At 35.8% G+C, this 20,479-nt stretch overlaps 1 protein-coding gene across 8 annotated transcripts in view; it reads left to right on the top strand.

Moving 5' to 3' along the window:
- Positions 1-20,479, top strand: part of SSBP2 (single stranded DNA binding protein 2) — a 336,738-nt gene that overhangs the window by 264,750 nt on the left and 51,509 nt on the right. For 5 of the 8 annotated variants that reach the window (XM_033179240.1, XM_033179239.1, XM_033179236.1 and 2 more), the window contains 3 exons: positions 11,796-11,862; positions 12,573-12,643; positions 19,916-20,007. In XM_033179240.1, coding sequence (XP_033035131.1) covers positions 11,796-11,862; positions 12,573-12,643; positions 19,916-20,007 — 230 coding nt within the window. The remainder of the gene's footprint in view (positions 1-11,795; positions 11,863-12,572; positions 12,644-19,915; positions 20,008-20,479) is intronic. The other 3 variants (XM_033179242.1, XM_033179238.1, XM_033179241.1) reach the window with 1 other exon arrangement.

Genomic DNA, 20,479 nt, shown 5'->3' on the forward strand with positions numbered 1-20,479 from the left:
TAATTTATCCTGTTTTTTAAAAAAAAGAGTTGTGTTAATAATATAAATAATATTGTTTTAGGAAATGTTTAACTTACTTAAGAGCATAAACTTTTCAAGCATAAAACATGGTTTCTCAATTTTGTTATGTAGTCATTAAGCTAGAATGGGCAAAACTGTTTTTGGTGATTAATTGGAATGATGTAGATAAAAACACAAATGTGGCCAGACATGGTAGCTCACATCTGTAATCCCAGCACTTCAGGAGGCTGAAGCAGGAGAATCACCTGAGCCCAGAAGGTTGAAATCAGCCTGGGCAACATAGGAAGACCTGGTCTCTAAAAAATAAACAAATAATAAAATTTTAAAATCCACAACTGTGTTTATTTTTTAATTTGGTTTTCATGTTAATGGGTCATAAACTAATGAAATTATGCTTTATTAAGAGTTTGTATCTAAGGAAACAGAAATAGTAACCTCTTCAGTAGTGTTGACTAATCATTTTGAATATGTAAAAGACATCTCTTTAATAAACGGATTTTATTTAACTTGTAATTACTAATGATTAGACTACAGATTTAAATTTGAGTTCCCCTGAAACCATTTTTATAGTTCTGGATTAAATCCATAAGGGTGTATATTCTTTGTATATGTATAGTACCGGGTATTGGAATATGGTATAATGTCATTATGTTGTAAAAATATAGGAAGAGGTAATAGTGTCTAAAATGATGAAAGGAAAATAAACTTACAAAACTGTGCATTGTAGCAGAGGATAAATATATGTGACAAAACATGAAACATAGAAGTTAAATCTATATTTGACTATACATTTTACATTGGAATTGGTTCAACTCACAGAAGGGGTCTTTGGTATTGAAGCATCTATAACCTGGAACAGAGCAAGTCTTTATCCTTCTCATGGATAATATATCCAATCAGAAAAATTCACAGTATTCATTCAACACTATCTTGAGGAAATCAAGACAGCCAGAAATACAGATAATGTTAATGATATGAGTGACACCAAAAATAATTTAACTATTGATCTATTGATCCTATAGGATTTAGAAACTTTATCCTCTGTTTCTTAAGATTCCTGAAACACTGTCAACAGATATATGGAATGAAAAACATTGTTAATTCTGTTGTCCATTTTGTACTCTAAAGCTAAATTTGGTGTTCTAAGAAAAGAACACACTACATCTGACCATTCTACTGCAATCTTCAGATATTTGTCCAATAATAGATGAGTGGTTAAATAAATTATGGTATACTGAAATGATGAAATATTTTGTACATATTAAAAATCATGTTATAGAGTTAAATTTATTGAGACGATAAAATGTTGTACCTGTTTAATATGTTAGTGATTAATGATTAAAGGCATAAAGTAGCCTCTTTGGCCGGTTTAGAATACTCCTTTCTATCATTGGGAGCTCCTTATTTTTTGTTTTTAATGATAATTACACTAATATATTTAAGTTATTATTTCAAATCCAACAAGGCAAGATTAAAATATATTATTTTCTTAATATAACTTTGAATTTTGAGTTTATCCTGAGATATATATCTTTTTCTAATTATGTTCTACCTTTGTAGGGAAAGAAAATTAACAAATTTATTCTCATCCTTCTCAAACCAAGAAAATTTTGCATAGTGAATCCTATTCAGTCTTACCCAATTTAAGTTACAGTTTTATGGAGGTTTTATGATACAATTAAGTTATAGTTTTATGGAGGTTTTTGATACAACGTTCACTTCTTTTGCCAAAACATACCTCATTATCTTATAGTCATTTCATCATAGATATACCCTTTTTGGGCAGGTCAATACATAGAATACATTGCCATGTATTTGGATAGAAACTTCACAGGGCTATCCAAAATCACTCTCCGAAATATTGAATCATTCAACAGATACTTGTTGAGGTTTACTGTGTCCCAGGTACCATTCTAGATGTGGGAGATACACTGGTGAACAAACTAATGAAAATCTCTCTTGTGGAACTGACATTCTAATGCAGCACTGCCCAATAGAACTTTCTGGGATAATGGAAATATTTTATACCTGCATTTATCATATGCAATAGTTTTAGTACTTTGAGCACTTGAGATAGGACTAGCATTAGTGAAGAACTAAATTTTTAATTAAATTAATTTTAATTAAATTTAAATAGCTGCGTGTGGTAAAGGGCTATTAATTTGAACAGCACAGTTGCAGTTGTTGAAATATAGAAAAAAGAAAGGTATAAATGTGTGTGTGTATATATATACACATATATATGTCAAATGGTGAGCTGTGTTATAGAGACAAACATCTTCCTACACTAAATTTAATATCTTTTGTGTTAATATTGTTGTTTTAGAGGAATAAAATGACAGTGGTGTTGAAAGGACCTAAATGTGTCCAGCATCTTAGGTTCAAAAAGTCAGCAATGTATAACTTTGAACAAGTCGCTTAGACTTTCTGGGTTTTGGTTTTCTTACCTGTAAAATGGGAGTGGATGTGGGTGTTTCTAAAGTCTTTTCTAGTTCTGATATTTATTGATTAAATGATTCTCCTCCATTTTATATCATCACGGGCCCATAAAGAATTTGTTACATCAAAATTGTTACTAAATTAAATCTTAAAGCTTTGAGAAATTCACCATTTTTTCATCATCAGTGAGCATTTAGTCTCCATGAGTAAACTATATAATGGTAGTCAAGGAGATACACAGGCATACCTCATTTTACTATGCTTCACAGATACGGTTTTTACAAATTAAGTTTTATGGCACCCCTGCATTGAGCAAGTCAGTAAGTGCCATTTAGCCAACAGCATGTGCTCACTTTGTATCTCTGTGTCACATTTTGGTAATTCTCATAATATTAAAATTTTTTCATTATATCTCTTAACAGTGATCACTGATTTTGATGTGACTATTGTGATTGTTTTGGGGTGCCACAAACCATGCCCATACAAGACAGTGAACTTAATTCATAATTCTGTATGTTCTGACTGCTCCACCGACCAACCACTCCCTGATCGCTATTCCTCTCCTTGACTTCCCTAATCCCTGAGACACAACAGTATTGAAATCAGGCCAACTGATAACCCTAAAATGGCCTCTAAGTGTTCAAGTGAAAAGAAGAGTCACACATCACTCACTTTAAATTAGAAGCTAAAAATGATTACATTTAGTGAGGAAGGCAGTCAAAAGCCGAGATAAGCCAAAAGCTAGGCCTCTTGTGCCAAACAGCCATGTTAGGAATGCAAAGGAAAAGTTCTTGCAAGAATGGAAAGTGCTACTTCAGTGAACACAGAAATGATAAGAAAGCAAAACAACCTTAGTGCTGAGAGAAGAAAGTTTTTATGGTCTGAATAGAAGATAAAACCAGCCACAATATTCCCTTAAGCCAAAGCCTAACCCAGAGTAAGGTCTTTAGTCTCTTCAGTTCTGTGAAGACTGAGAGAACTGAGAAAGCTGCAGAAGAAAAGCCTGAAGCCGGCAGGCTGAGATTTGTTCATGAAGTTTAGGAAAGAAGTTGTCTCCAGAACATATACATGCAAGGTGAAGCTGCAAGTGCTGATGATTCTACTGCAGAAAGTAACCCAGAAAATCTAGCTAAGATAATTGATGGAGATGACTACACTAAACTGTTGGAAGAAGATGCCATCTAGAACTTTCATAGCCATACTCAGTCAATGCCTTCCTTTAGGGCTTTAAAGGGCAGGTTGATTCTCTTATTAGGGGTTAATACAACTGCTAACTGTAAGTTGAAGCCAGTGCTCATGTACCATTCTGAAAAATCCTTGGTCCCTTAAAACTTAACTAAATCTGGCCAGGTGCAGTGGCTCACACCTGTAATCCCAGCACTCTGGGAGGCTGAGGCACATGGATAACTTGAGATCAAGAGTTCAAGACCAGCCTGGCCAACATGGTGAAACCCCATCTCTACCAAAAAATACAGAAGATTAGCTGGACTTGTTGGCACACACCTGTAGTCCCAGCTACTCAGGAGACTGAGGTGGGAGAATTGCTTGAACTCAGGAGGCAGAGGTTGCAGTGAGCCAAGATTGCACCATTGCACCCCAGCCTGGGCAACAGAGTGAGACCCTGTCTCAAAAAAAAAAATTATACTAAATCTACTCTGCCTGTCCTTTATAAATGGAACAACAAAGCCTGAATGATAGTGCATCTTTTTTACAGCATGATTTACTGACTATTTTAAGCCCAGTGTTGAGACCTACTACTCAGAGAAAAAGATTCCTTTCTTTTTTACTGTTCCTTGACAACACATCTTATACCCAAGAGCTCTGATGCAGTTGTCCAAGATTAATTTTGTTTTCATTAATGTTGTTTTCATTAATCTTGGACAACTGCATCAGAGTTCTCGGGTATAAGGCAACATAGCATCCATTCTGCAGCCCATGAATCAAGGAGTAATTTTATTTATTTATTTATTTATTTTTGAGATTTAGTTTTGCTCTTGTCACTCAGGCTGGAGTGCAGTGGTGCGATCTTGGCTCACTGCAACCTCCACCTCCCAGATTCAAGCGATTCTTCTGCCTTAGCCTCCCCAGTAGCTGGGATTACAAGCGCCCACCATCATGCCTGGCTAATTTTTGTATTTTTAGTAGAGACAGGGTTTCGTCGTGTTGGCCAGGCTCTTCTTGAACTCCTGACTTCAGGTGATCCACCTGCCTCGGTCTCCCAAAATGTTGGGATTACAGGCGTGAGCCACTGCACCCATCCAGTTCTTATTATTTAAGAAATATATTCCATAAAGCTGTAGTTGCCATCCGTAGTGATTTCTTTGATGAATCTGGGGAAAGTACATTGAAAACCTTCTGGAAATAATTCACCATTCTAAATGCCATTAAGTCCGTTTGTGATTCATGGAAAGAGGTCAAAATATCAGCATTAACAGGAGTTTGGAAGAAGCTGATTGAAACCCTTGTCGATGACTCTGAGAGGTTCAAGACCTGAGTGAAGGAAGTCACTACAGATGCGGTAAAAACAGAGGGAGAACTAGAATCAGAAGTGGAGCCTGAAGATGTGACTGAATTGCCACATTCTCGTAATGAAACTTTAACAGATAAGGAGTTACTTCCCATGGATGAGCAATAAAAATGATTTGTTGATATGCAATCTACTCTTTCCTGGTAAGGATGCTATGAACACTGCTGAAATGGCAACAAAGGATTTAGAATTTTACATAAACTTAGTTTACAAAACAGCTTCAAGGTTTGAGAGCATTGCCTCCAATTTTGAAAGAAGTTCTACCGTGGTATACAAACAGCATCACATGCTACAGAGAAATCATTTGTGAAAGGAAGAGTCCATCAATGCAATAAACATTGTTATCTATTATAAGAAATTGCCACAGCTGGCTGGGCACAGTGGCTCACACCTGTAATCCCAACACTTTGGGAGGCCGAGGCGGGTGGATTGCTTGAGTCCAGAAGTTTGAGACCAGCCTGGGCAACATGGTAAAACCGTCTCTATAAGAAATTACCGAGCTGGGCGCAGTGGCTCAAGCCTGTAATCCCAGCACTTTGGGAGGCCGAGACGGGCGGATCACAAGGTCAGGAGATCGAGACCATCCTGGCTTACCCGGTGAAACCCGTCTCTACTAAAAAAATACCAAAAAACTAGCCGGGCGAGGTGGCAGGCACCTGTAGTCCCAGCTACTGGGGAGGCTGAGGCAGGAGAATGGCGTGAACTCGAAAGGCGGAGCTTGCAGTGAGCTGAGATCTGGCCACTGCACTCCAGTTTGGGCGACAGAGCGAGACTCCATCTCAAAAAAAAAAAAAGAAATTACCATAGCCATCCCAGCCTTCAGCAAACACCTCCCCTATCAGTCAGCAGCCATCAAGACTTCTACAGGCCAAAAGATTACAGCTAACTGAAGGCCCCAGGTGATTATTAGCATTTTTTACCAATAAAATATTTTTAAATTCAGGTATATACATTGTGTTTTTAGACATAATGCTATTGTACACTTAATAGACTACGGTATAGTGTAAACAAAACATATTCACTGGGAAATCAAAAAATTTATATGACTCACTTAATGTGATACTCACTTTTATTGCAGTGGTCTTGAGCTAAACCAGCAATATCTCTGAGGTGTGCCTGTATATCAGTTCATAAGTGCCTAGAGGGTCTTGTCATTGAAGTTACGATAAATTCTTTTGAACTAAATAATTCTTTTATGAAGCAGGCAGTTCCCACATTTAATTATTTGTTTTAATAAATTTTTATATTATTTCATTTATTTTAAATCCTAGGATTTAAGGCACATCTTTCAGAACTTTTGCAATATGTTAATCCAGTCTTGAGCCCTGACACTGCTACTTGTGAATAGTATAACCATGGAAGACAGAAAATGGTGAAATTAGTGAAAATTAGTGAATGCCTAGGGCTGGTGAAGGGTACTGGTCATGGGGAATGGGAAATGACTGTAGGTGGGCAATGTTCTAACATTAGAAAATGGACAAATTTTGTGGTATGTAAATCATGCATCAATAAAACCTTTTTAAAAATAGCATAACCATGGACAAATTAACAAATTAGTGACATATGAAACCTCGATTTTTTATCATTAAAAAGGATGAATAATAATAACTTTATAAGATTGTTATAAACATTGAAAGAAATACTAAAGGACTTAGCACAATTCCTGGCGCAAATGCACTGGCTCACAAGTGTATATTACCATGTATATTTTGTTTGTTTTTATTAAGTACCCTCCTCATTAGTATTATTTTTTTCCTGTGTGTAGATCTTTTATAAAATAAAGAATGCAGCTGGGCACAGTGGCTCACACTTGTAATCCCAGCATTTTGGGGGGGTGCTGAGGTGGGTGGATCACTTGAGGTCAGGAGTTCAAGACCAGCCTGGTCCAAAATGGTGAAACACTATCTCTACTAAAAATACACAAATTAGCCGGGCGAGGTAGTGGATGCCTATAATCCCAGCTACTAAGGAGGCTGAGGCAGGAGAATCACTTGAACCTGGTAGGTACAGGTTGAAGCGAGTGAAGATCACACCACTGCACTCCAGCCTGGGCGACAGAGGGAGACACTGTCTCAAGAACAAAAGCAAAAACAAAGAATGCATGCCAAAATTTGTGACTAAACGAATCCGAGTGGAATACCTTTAACGTCATAAATATAGAAATAAGATGTCACAGATATATACATTTTTCTGATATTAAAGGTTTAAAGAATGCAGTGATTACATCACTATTGATGCACAAAGCTACTATCCGGTCATCCCAAGGCTGATAAAAATGTTTTAAACGTTAGAGATTTGACTTATTCTAAAAGACAAACAGTGATGAGTGAAGAGTTAAATTTAGATTAAAACACTCATTTTGAAAACCAATTTGATATTGGTTAAGACTTCTGTAAGATTATGTCATATTTTTAAGTGAGGAACAGAAATAAGAAAGGGTGGTCAATTGTTCTGATATTCCAAGATAAGCTAGAAACAGTAAAGTTTTGAAGAAAATGGTTGCTGCCAGTGATAAATCATTATTGTCTATAATGAGACAGAAGTGTCAAAGTTCAGAGTGTATAACTCTAACCATTTGGAGACTTAAAAAAAGCAAGAATCTGGCCAGGCATGGTGGTTTATACCTATAATCCCAGCACTTTGGGAGCCCAAGGCAGGACGATCGCTTGAGGCTAGGAGTTCTTCAAGACCAGCCTGAGCAACATAGTGAGACCCCATCTGCATAAAAAAATAAAAATAGGCTGGGTGCAGTGGTTTACGCCTGTAATCCCAACACTTTGGGAGGCTGAGACGGGCTGATCATGAGGTCAAGAGTTTGAGACCAGCCTGGCCAACATGGTGAAACCCCGTCTCTACTAAAAATACAAAAATTATCTGGGCGCAGTGGTGGGCGCCTATAATCACAGCTATTTGGGAGGCTGAGGCAAGAGAATCGCTTGAACCTGGCAGGTGGAAGTTGCGGTGAGCCGAGATTGCACCACTGCACTCCAGCCTGGGTGACAGAGCAAGACTCTGTCTTGGAATAAATAAATAAATAAAAATTAAAAATTAAACGGGTGTGGGGGCATGCATCTGTAGCTCCAGCTGCTCGGGAGGCTGCAGCAGAGGATAGCTTGAGCCCAGGAATTTGTGGCTGCAGTGACCTATGATCACACCACTGCACTGCAGCCTGGGCAGCTGAGGGAGACTTTTCCTCTGAAAAGTAAAAAAAAAAAAAAAAATTAATTTTTTTAGAAAGCAAGAACTTTAGGTTCACAATTGAATATAATATTGACTAGTCATACATTTTTAGTCCTCCTCCTACATCATTTATTTATAACTTTTGACAGTGTTGGCTACTTTTTCCTTTTTGAAACTCTCCTGGGGCATTCTGAGATGTTGGTCTTAGTCTCCTTGCTAATTTCATGCCTATTCAATTTCAGTTCCTTTTTTTACTTCTTCTTGGTATTTTCAAAGAATTAAATCTTTTATCTTCTCATTCTTTGAACTCTGTTTCATTCTTATGACTTTATCACTAATGATTCCTAAAATTGTCATTCTAAACCCTATTCCTTTTCTCTATTCCCTCAATACACATTTATTATTCTGTGACAGTAGGCACAGATAGGATCCCTACTTTTGCGGAGTTTATAGTCTGGAGATACAGAGAAGAAAACAAGTAATGGTAGTATTTAAGTTCTATGAAAGTGAGGTATATGATCCTATAAAAACACATAAAAAGCCCTTACCTTCTCTGCATTGCCAAGACATGGCAGGTGTGGGGGATAGGGCAGGGGGTAGCCATGCAGAGATGGCAAAATGAAGTGGCCAGTGTGGTTGAGAGACTGGTTATATTGAACAAATAAATACGCTGATTGAATAAATAAGTAATTGTATTGAGGGGTAATAAATAATTAACATAGGCCAGGTTTCCCACTGTTGAAGAAGAAAGTATCTACAAACCTAGAAAGGAAGAAGGCTAAAAATAATCCTGAAGTATCAGATTGGAGTTGTTGAATTGATGTTGGAAAGTATGCATTTATGGTAGATGTATATGCTATACACACACACATAGATATAGAATTAGTCACAGGTGCATGTGTGTGCATATATGCATGTACGTATACACCTGCACAGATTTTCAAGCTCGGTGTTTACTGAGAGAGCCTAAAAATGGTGCACCCAAGTAACAAGAACACCCTGAGATGCAAGATCTTTATACCTAAATGCTGTCCTCCACTAAAAGGAATTGGGGCCTTTTGGGGAAAGGGCTGATTCCAAGACTAGGTCAGAAGAAGTATGAGGTGAACCTGGAACATCTTATGCCATAAATTAAGGAAAGCTCAAAAATTGATGTGGGTATGTTATAACACACACACCACACACATCTGAAAGACTTCTCACTCGCCAAATCTGAGATAATTTGACTATTGAAATAAATGATGATAGTAATAGATTACAACCCATTGAACAATACAGAAATCTATGACTGAGTAAATAAGTGAATAAATAAGGAAAGCTTTTCCTTATAGTGAAACACCAACTAATAAATATAAAAAGAATGATGGACATGGAATATGTCTGTTTGACAACTATCATAGTGGTTAGTTGTTAGTGGAGGCTACAGCTGATGGGCTGATAAACGATTGATCAGGAATGGAATATTGACAATCTCAGAATAGCTCTTATACTAAAAGTAATCAATTACTGTGTAGAAACCTGCCGACAACAACACAATTCAGATGATCAAGGTTACCATCACCAGTAGTGGGATAGATCAACATCATTTGCCCTCTGATGTGATACACTGAGAAAGGCATAGCATCATTTCTCTGTTATTCCTGCTAAGAAAATACGACTTGAGTGTAGATCATAAACATCAGACACCGTGCTGTAGAATTTAAGACCTGTTCGCTTTAAAATAGTTGAGGACATGATAGGTAGGGATAGAACAGACATAGATAGCAACAATAGGAATTATTCCTGCTTAGAAGAACATGAAGAGACAGGACAGCTAAATTTAACATGTCTTCCATGATGTTCTGGTACCAGAAAGGAAAAAGAAACATTATTGAGACAAATGGCAAAATTAAATGAGGCCTTGGACTTGGAGGGTCGTGATTTCCTGACTTGAAAGGCTGTATGGTGGTTATGTAGGAAATATTATTCTTGGGGGAACTATACTTTGCAGTATTTAGGGGTAATGAGGTATCATGTCTTCAGCTTGCTATTAAGTAGTTCTGAAAAAGATTTATGATAATAGGTATATATTTATAGAGAGAAAGAAAGGGGAAAAGGCTGATAAGGCAAATGCAGTAAAAAATGTTAACAGTTGGCAATCTGAGTCAAGGTATTTGGAAATTTTTTGTGCAGTTTCTGGAAGTTTGAAATTATGCATGTGAAATTACACATGCATGCACACACACACGCATATGTATACACACATATATACACACACAATCTGGGATTATTTCTTTGTGTGTATGTGTATACACACACACTTATTCAATCAGCGTATTTATTTGTTCAATGTAACTTGCGTATGTATATATACAAACACACAAATGGAAGGAGGACTTATCCCAGATTGAGGCCACAGGGAATAATTTTGTTAGGAAGTGATCCCTCAACTGAGATCTAAACAATGTCAACAATAACTACTTAAGGGTCTGTAAGCTTCCTGAGAGGAGAGATGTTTTTCAGTTTAGTTTTTATTTTGTCTTGTTGTTAGTGGTTGGCATTTAAACATTGTTGACTGAATGCATGAATAGGAAAAAAGAAACTGAAAGAAGTTTGGTATGGCTGGAAGTTAGAACATGAGTGAGATAGTGGCAAGAAATTAGGCTGGAGAGGTAATTCGGGAACAGACAATGTAGTAGGATCTCAAGAAATATGTATTTGGTGTGCTTATAAACAAAAATTTTGAAAAATTACACAAATAGCTTGGGAAATGGAAGCTATCTACTTCATCCCAAGTGATAACAAGTTAGGAAACAGTTCTGATCTGGCCATGTAAATTAGTTAGTGTTAAATTTCTTTTGAAATAGTTGAATATGTTAACTAATTAGATAGAACTTTCATGCTTTAAGTTAAATTAGTGAATTTTTTTGGAAATTCTCACCAGTTGTCAGGATTTTTCATATATATATGTATGCTTATATACTTAAGATCAGTAGGTTTAAATCATTTATACCTTAATCCAGCTTTAAGTGCTGCTGAGACAACTGTTAGAAACTTATGGTTCAGTATATATTCCAGGAAACAAACCCTGTTAAGTTCATATCTACCTTTGTCGGTTCTACTTTCCTTTTTCCATATACCCAAATTGCTTAACTTATTTTTAAGTATTATTTCACTAAATAATTTCTTAGGGAAAATGTGACTACAAAACAATTTTCAATGGTCCCTTTGCATTTTCGTCCTGCTGCTATGTAATCTCAAGTGACTAAGATATTCTGTAGAAATAGGGAATTTACATATAAGAAGGAAAATTTAGTTATTCCAGTATTCTTAGTAAATTAATTTTTGGAAAAGGCATAATACTTCTCAGCAAGAAATAGGATAGTTTTTGCATAGATTTTTGCTCCCTCAAAATACTTATTTTGTTTGTCACAAAATTGGACAAAGTAGAATCTTTTTAGAATTAAGAACTTATTTAAGGTATATAAACCTGCAAAACTCATAAATGAATGTGAAATATAAGAAATCTTGAGAAATGCTCAAATGCATTCTTGTAATTATCATACAAGCATTTAAAAGGAAATTGTTAAAGCACTTATTTTATAAATACTTAAAATATTGCTCTTTATTTTTCTTAATAAATTGCTAGGCGCTTGGAGGTGTCCCAGGAAGTCAGCCATTACTCCCCAGTGGAATGGATCCAACTCGACAACAAGGTGACTACTCTAAAGTAAAAGGGAAATTGATGTGCAGAACCATGGAATTAAGGAAAATTGTATTTGTATAAGTAAATCTCCTATAGTTATACCAGTTGCATTTTTCTAGGTAACATGGCCAAATGATTTATATTTCCAGCTCACTTAATTATGCATGATAGTGAGGGTAGTGATAACATAAGAAAAAGAATACATGAAGATCCAAAAATCCATATTTTAATTAATAATTCTAAAACCTTTTATATAACATCTAACAAATAGGAAGCTAAGTGATAATATCACTTATTATTTCTTTTGCCTTTTTCAGATACAGGCTTTAGCCCATCTGAAAGATGAGCAGAAGGAAAGAAGGTGCTAAGCAGCAAGGGGCTTGATTAGTTTAACAGTCTTAATAATCAAATCCTTCCAGAGATACTTAGGAACCACAGATATGTAATGCTGTGTTGTACTGTTCCATGGAAAGAGGAGCAAATGGTGTTAGAGAATTGATTCACCACAGAATAGGGAGAAAATTTCAGTGAAGACATTAATAGAGAGTGTGGGTAGGTAGTGGTAAGAGGTGGAAAAGTGGTCTGGAATGCAAGGTAAGATGGTGTCAGTACTCAGACACTTGGTAAATGAGACAATAACACCCAGGAGGGAGGAAGCTGCTAGCCTCTGGTTTAGTAGTCATGCTCATTACTTGGCTAATATCTTCATACTTTTTTTAGGACATCCAAATATGGGTGGGCCAATGCAGAGAATGACTCCTCCAAGAGGAATGGTGCCCTTAGGACCACAGGTAAATAAGCAGTGCATATTTACAATAGCAAAGACATGGAACCAACCCAAATGCCCATCAATGATAGACTGGGTAAAGAAAATGTGGTACATATATACCATGGAATACCATGCAGCCATAAAAAGGAATGCGATTATGTCCTTTGCAGGGACATGGATGAAGCTGGAAGCCATCATCCTCAACAAACTAAAACAGAAACAGGAAACCAAGCACTGCACATTCTCACAACGAGAACACATGGACACAGGGAGGGGAACAACACACACCAGGGCCAGTCCGGAGGGTGGAAAGCAAGGGGAGGGAGTGTATTAGGACAAATCACTAATGCATGTGGGGCTTAAAACCTAGATGACAGGTTAATAGGTGCAGCAAACTACCGTGGTGTACGTATACCTATGTAACAAACCTACACGTTCTGCACTTGTATCCTGAAACTTAAAGTAAAATAAATAAATAAATAATAAAACTGAACACTGAAAAAAAAAAATTAGTGCAGAAACCTAGATGCTGAGCTTTTTGCCTCCTTCATATATATAAACAAACTATATTATTTGCTGGCTATGATAATATGCACTATAGGCTTCATATAACATAGTTGTTAGACTCATGAGGACATAACATTTGTGACATGCCAAATCGATATTACAGCAAACCATACTTTAACAGCGTGCTATCATTGAAGCCTTTAATTTATTTCAGAAAATACACTGTATGGAAATACATTATAATAATTACTATTCAAAAGGTAACTGTTACCCTTTTCTTGGTTATGCTGAGGAGATGGTCAAGTTAAATAAAACCCAATTGGCTGGGCGCAGTGGCTCACGCCTATAATCCCAGCACTTTGGGAGGCCAAGGCGGGCGGATCACTTGAGGTCAGGAGTTTGAGACCAGCCTGGCCAACATGGTGAAACCCTGTCTCTACTAAAAATGCAAAAAGTAAGCCAGGCGAGGTGGCAGGTGCCTGTAATCCCAGCTATTCGGGAGGCTGAGGCAGGAGAATCGCTTAAACCTGGGAGGCGGAGTTTGCAGTCATCAGAGATTGCGCCATTGCACTCCAGCCTGGGGAACAATAGCAAAAACTCCGTCTCAAAAAAATAATAATAAAAATAATACATAAATAAAACCCAGTTGATTGAAAATATTAAAGAGTAAGTATAAAATATATTTCCATAAATCTTAAAGATTGTCATTGACAATTTACTCTGTACAACCATTTCACTGTAGAATGGGAAAACAGTAGAAAACCACTTAGAAATAAACATTAAAATGAGTCTTACTGAACAAGCATAATACTCTCAGCATATATCAGATGTTAGATGACTTCTCTATAAAATTTCCCAGAAGTATACACTGAGGTTGAACCTGTTCTAGCTGTTGGTGACATTTTAAGTGTGCTGTTCCAGGATATCATACATTTTAGCCAAAACATCCTTTTGTCTCTCTTAGGAAAATTGCTTGGGGTAGAAATTAATTTTATAATGTCATTTTTCAAAGAAACTAATTTAAAATCCAGAATTTTAAATTTCTACCTCGTGGGTCAGAGATTAACATGTCATAAAGCTGGTTAAAAGAATGAACTTATTCATTTTTCCTTTCCAAGAAAGAGCATTATGAGCAGTACTTTGGAGCTTGTTTTGTATATCTACTTTTTATTTTTTTTTAATTTTTATATTTTGGAGACAGAGTCTTGCTGTGTTGCCCAGGCTGGAGGGCAGTGGCGTGATCTCAGCTCACTGCAAGCTCCGCCTCCCGGGTTCACACCATTCTCCTGCCTCAGCCTCCTGAGTAGCTGGGATTACAGGCGCCCGCCACCACGCCCAGCTAGTTTTTTGTACTTTTAGTAGAGACGGGGTTTCACCATGTTAGCCAGGATGGTCTCGATCTCCTGACCTGGTGATCCACCCGCCTTGGCCTCCCAAAGTGCTGGGATTACAGGCATGAGCCACTGCGCCCGGCCTATCTACTTTTTAAAAGTTAAGTTGATGTTTTGCTGTGCTCCCAACAGACTAAAAAAATTGAGAACTCAACACCCAGATAATGTGACTCAGACCTGCATACAATAGTACATGTTGTATTATGTGTTCGTATTGTATATATGTATTGTTTCTAACAACATATAATTATATATATTAACTATATTGAAACATGGGGTTAATTTAGTCAGACTTTTTGGAGATGCCATATTATATGAAAAAACCCCACTATATAAATATAGTTCCAAGGAAAGAGGAGCAAATGGTGTCACATAAATATATGTGGCAGCCTCAAAGCCAAAAGAAACCAATTTCTTTTATTTAGGCTCAGTTATTTTCAATGGATTTTCTTAAGAGCTAATGAAACTCTCATTTAGATATTTGAATTATTCTTACCTATTTCTCTTTTTTTTTTTTTTTTTTTTTTTTTTTTTTTGAGACGGAGTCTCACTCTGTCACCCGGCTGGAGTGCAGTGGCCGGATCTCAGCTCACTGCAAGCTCCGTCTCCCGGGTTCCCGCCATTCTCCTGCCTCAGCCTCCCGAGTAGCCGGGACTACAGGCGCCGCCACCTCGCCCGGCTAGTTTTTTTGTATTTTTTTAGTAGAGACGGGGTTTCACTGTGTTAGCCAGGATGGTCTCGATCTCCTGACCTCGTGATCCGCCCGTCTCGGCCTCCCAAAGTGCTGGGATTACAGGCTTGAGCCATATTCTTACCTATTGCTATTCATATTAGGAATGATGATACATGTTAACCAATCATCATTAAGCTATTAGTAATAAGAATTTATAAGTTCCATAGGCATTTTATTGGCTAAGTATACTTTTAGTCTTTAATAAACTAAGCCAACCAATCTGGCTGTTAAAGGATTTTTTTCCAAAAGATTTTCTTAATAAATACATTTAAATATACACAAAAACTTCATGCCTTTAATTTTGTTATTCTTTATTCACTTATTCTTCAGCTAGCTGCTCTTTAAATTGTTATCATACCTCTATTATTAGTATTAGGTTTTAATACTTCAAAAACTAGAGTCGGATTTAAAAATCAGTTTTACAGTATTTATAGCACAGTAAATTACAATAGAAAATAAGAAAGTTTCTATTTCTGGTAAGCTCTTATTGATGACAATTTTTTGGATTTTTAAAACCAGAGAGAGTGGTTTATTTCATGTGGATTGGCAGTGTTCTTACTATTTCTATATAATATGATGGAAATTAAGTGTTCTGGTATGAATTTACCTCAGAAATAAGAAATGCCTACAGTAACTTTTTAAAATCACAATACAAAAAGTATAAGGATTAAAGGAAATTATTTATACATACATATCATGTTTAAGTGAAAGCAGGAGTCATATTTATATGATGGTACAATAAAAAAGGGTCAGGTAAAATAATTTGGAATCAGGAGAATCTTATGACGTATTTATTTCGTAAGACCTGGTACATAAAACATGTAAACATATACATTATAAACTATGAAATTTGTAATAATGGTTAGCTGTGTTTCTTGAGAGATAATGGAAAAACAACTCTCATAACAGACATTTAATCATATCGATGCTGTCCAAGAGCAGAATATATCTGCCTTATTTTTAGTTGTATTGTAGAAAAAGTCTCTGAAATATTGTCTCTAGATTTATGCACAAACAAAATACACATTTCTTTTTTATCATAGATATTACTTCCATAACTTTTTGAACTTAAGATCAGTGTGGTACAGGGGAACAGTAGTTATCTATTAGAACAACTGAATTCCTAAAACAAAGAAATATGTAAATCTAATTATTCTTAGATTATGTTGATTTGAGCAAAGTGCATACATAGAATATAGTTAACATATGATTAATACTTATTGCATGTATGAAGAAAAAAAGGTTTGCTCCAAATCTAGGCATATTTTTCCCTACCCCTTAATCTGTTTTAAATCTAAATACAGTGGTGCAACATTATTTTTAAAGTGAAAGTATATTAGTATCCTTTCAATAAAAAAACAAAACTACCTATTTAATCAAGAAAAATATCTTTTCTAATGTCGTGTATGAAACCAGTGTTCTACTTGGTTTTGTAATAAGATGTACTTAGCTAACCTGTGTTCTTACGGGCAGTAAGTGCCGTGTGATTAACCAAAACTACCCAACTAGTTTTAGTTTCTCTAGAAATCTGAAGGATAAAGAAGTTATATACAACTAGGAACATATGATTTCCAAATAAGATACTTGGAGTGGAAAAATGGTGAGGTGGCAATATATGTATGATAGGCTCTCAGGTAAGGAGAGAGTAAACTGATTCTATATTTTCAGATCTATGATGGGCAGTAGAATTTAGCTCAGTACAGGGAAGAACTTTCTAGAAATTAAATTGCCCAACCATGGAAAGACTTCATAAACTTTCCAAGCAGAATCTGAATAGCCATTTTGTCAGGAACATTGCAGTGGGAGAGAGATTAGACCAGATGGAATTGTATAGTTGCCATCGGCTTTAAAATTCAGTGATTCTAAATTAGGTCTTCCCATTCTGCCTTTGTTGATAGCACTTGGAAAGCAAGTTGTTATTCTTTCTTTTCTTTCTTTTTGCTTTAGATTATTCACTAAATGAAAATATTTTGCAAATCTATCAAGCATATATTGAAAAATTTTTACTCATTTACTGGGACAATTCAGTTCAACTAGCTCATCATTCATGGAAGGCCTACTGTGTGCCAGGCACCATACTTGAACACTGGGTATACAAAGATGAGTAACTTAGATATGCTGCCTTCAAGGTACTTATTGTTTAGCAGGACGTGTAGATACACAAAGAAAAACTGTTACATAATGGGAAAAGTCTAGATAATAACTATACATACTTTTTGTGGAGCCATTACATAAAGAGGCAAGTAATTCTGTTAGAGTTGAGGGCTATGGAAGCTAGTGAAAAGAGGACTCATTTAAGTTGGTTTCCTATTAACAGTGGTAAAAGAAAAAAAGAATTAGCAGTTACAATTTTTGAGCACCAAATACCGTGCTTTTAATTCACTAAGTACTATGACAGGTGCTTTATATTTCATTTTATTCTCCAACAAGCCTATAAGGGAGATAATACTATCACTTTACAAATAAGGAAATTAAGATTAGGAAATCATTGGGAGAATCATTTGTCCAAGATCACACACATAGAGAGAGAGGTGCAGAGGAAATGGGGCAGTGGCAACAGAGATTCAAACTATTATCTACCTGTGTCCAGAGCTATAAGGAAAATTAACGTTTTCCTTGATAAAATAAAACGGAGATCTTCTAAGATCAAAAATGAGGGGAAATAAAACAGAGATATTCTAAGACCAAAAAAAGAGGGGAGACTTTCCTTGTGAAGCATTTCTATTATATTTTACCATTCAGATTTTGTTTCCAATGACTAACCTTTATCTCAGAGACCCCTTGCTCGTACTGCTGCTGCCACCACCATGCCTGATCCAGAAGTTAGGGAAAATAGCTATCCTTTTAACCAGTGTCTCAAGTGTGAATAGAAATCATTCTGTTGTCCCATAGCTCACAAATTTGGATATTTAAATAAGATTTCCTTAAAGTAAAAGTAAATAAATAATGAGAATAGCATGTAACTAGGTAATGTCATTTATCAATTGAGGCTTACACTCTGGAGTCAATAGACCTGCTCTCTTTGATTTATTTCCTTATCATCTGAGCACCTACTACTTAAAGGCCAGGGAAGATGAGTTAACATGAGTATACAAGTCTATTATGTGTTTCTGAACTTAAATCCAGTAGTCTGTAGGGTATGGTTGGGAGGAAGGAATAAAGGTGAAAATTATAGAAAATGAGAACAGGAAAGATAGGCTGGGGCTGAGCCTTGAATAACCTCATAGAGCCATGCTGAGAAGTTTAAATTTACTTGACAGGTAGTGTGGGTCATCACAGCTTCTAAGTGACTTGAAGAAGACTGAGTTTTAGAAAGATAGCTCTTGAGGCAGTTTGGAGAATAGATTGGGACCAGGAGAGACTAAATCAGAGAGACCAATTAAGACAGTGCAGTAGTCTCAGTAAGTGACAAAGATTAGTAACAAGAGGAGAGAACTATTTCAAGAGCTATTTCATAAATAGAATCAATGGACTTTGGTAACTGACTAGATACAGGAATTTGAAAGAAAAGGAAGAAACATCAAGGAGCTCCTGGAAATTCTTAGCTTGGGCTATTGTGTGGAAGGTGATAGCACAGAAGTGACTGAGGAAGGCAGTACAAAGAACTCAGTCATGAGAAGATAATGTTGAGTTTACTTTTAGATATGATGTGAGTAAGATGGTATCCAGTTGGAAACAAATCCTATGAAGTTCAATGTATGAGTTATCTGGGAGCTTAGGAAAGACAACATGATCAGATATAAAGATCTGAGATTCCTAACATATAAGTAGTTGTTGAACAAATGGTGGCAGATAAGATTACTCATAAATGTGTTTTATTAAAAAGAATGCTATAGCTAGAACTTGGAGAAAAGCAACATTTAAAGGGTTAGCAAAATAAAAAAGAGCTAGCAAAGGAAATTGAAGAAGAGTACTCAGAAGAGTTGGAGGAATATTGGTATCAGAAAGCCAAGTGTGAAAGTTGTTGATAATGTCAAAATACATTAAGATAATAATGATAAAATTAACCTTTTTGTCCCTATGGCAACTAAACTAATCTAATAAGATGTACATGTTAAAACATTAAAATGTTTTTATCTGTTGAATACACATGATAGATATTAACAGAAGCTGATTGAGTCATATAATTCATGCATACATATTTTGAGTATACATTAGTTTTTATACATTTTTGTGTATTTGTATATCAATGCATTTCTGTGTTGGACATGTTATTTTGTGAATAGAAGTTTGCATTTAACTCTTTTGTGTTGGGTTCACCTGTTTTGTTTTGTTTTCAGACTTTATGTCATTGTTCTGGGTCTGACAATTTCAAACATTGAATAAATCTTTTCTTTCAAAATTGAATTTTGGATTTATGATATTTTTCATTTGAAAATGTTTACTATTGTACATATCTTAGGATATTAATAAAATATATTGAAATATAATTGCAACTATACCTTAATCATTTAACATGCTCCAGTGGTCATACATATTCACATGATTTTAAAAAGACATAGACCAAAGTAATTGCTAAAATACAAGCAAAAATACAAGAGTGGACCCCTCAGAGAATGAATTACACAGGCCTTATCCAATTGGAGTTATGTAGGGAAATCATTAACGTGCTCTCCTTTCTTTCCCCCCTCCTCTTTGGTTTTGTTTTTTTGTTTTGTGGTAGTCTGACCCTTGGTTATCATTACAGAACTATGGAGGTGCAATGAGACCCCCACTGAATGCTTTAGGTGGCCCTGGAATGCCTGGAATGAACATGTAAGCAATGTTATATTATATATTACATTATTATGTAGATGATTTTTATATATATAAATAATACCATATTATTCTATTTAGTAAAGTGTTCTATTTTCTAACTTCTAAAATGACATTAATTTGTAAAACAATTTAGGCACCTCAGTCTCTGTGTGGTATAAAAATGAACTAAACATGAGCTGTAGTGTTTGCTTCATTTTCACAATAGAATCTCTTATGTTTTCTTTGTTCCCTTGCAACCTTTACTTTTTTTCGTCTCAAGTGCTATAAATAACAGCTTTTAGTCTATTTCATTTTGATAAGTACAGTCTCCATATATTATATAAAGTATGAAGAGATGCTGACACCAGGACTTTGACTTAACTCTGTAGAAGTAGATAATTGAATACCTACTGTTATCCTCATTTTTAACAGACACATAGTGATTCTATGAGTGGGGATTTTAACTCATATATATCTGTATCTATATCTA

Source organism: Trachypithecus francoisi, unplaced genomic scaffold (genome assembly GCF_009764315.1).
Source record: "Trachypithecus francoisi isolate TF-2019V2 unplaced genomic scaffold, Tfra_2.0 Lachesis_group2, whole genome shotgun sequence".
Taxonomy (NCBI): Eukaryota; Metazoa; Chordata; class Mammalia; order Primates; family Cercopithecidae; genus Trachypithecus; species Trachypithecus francoisi.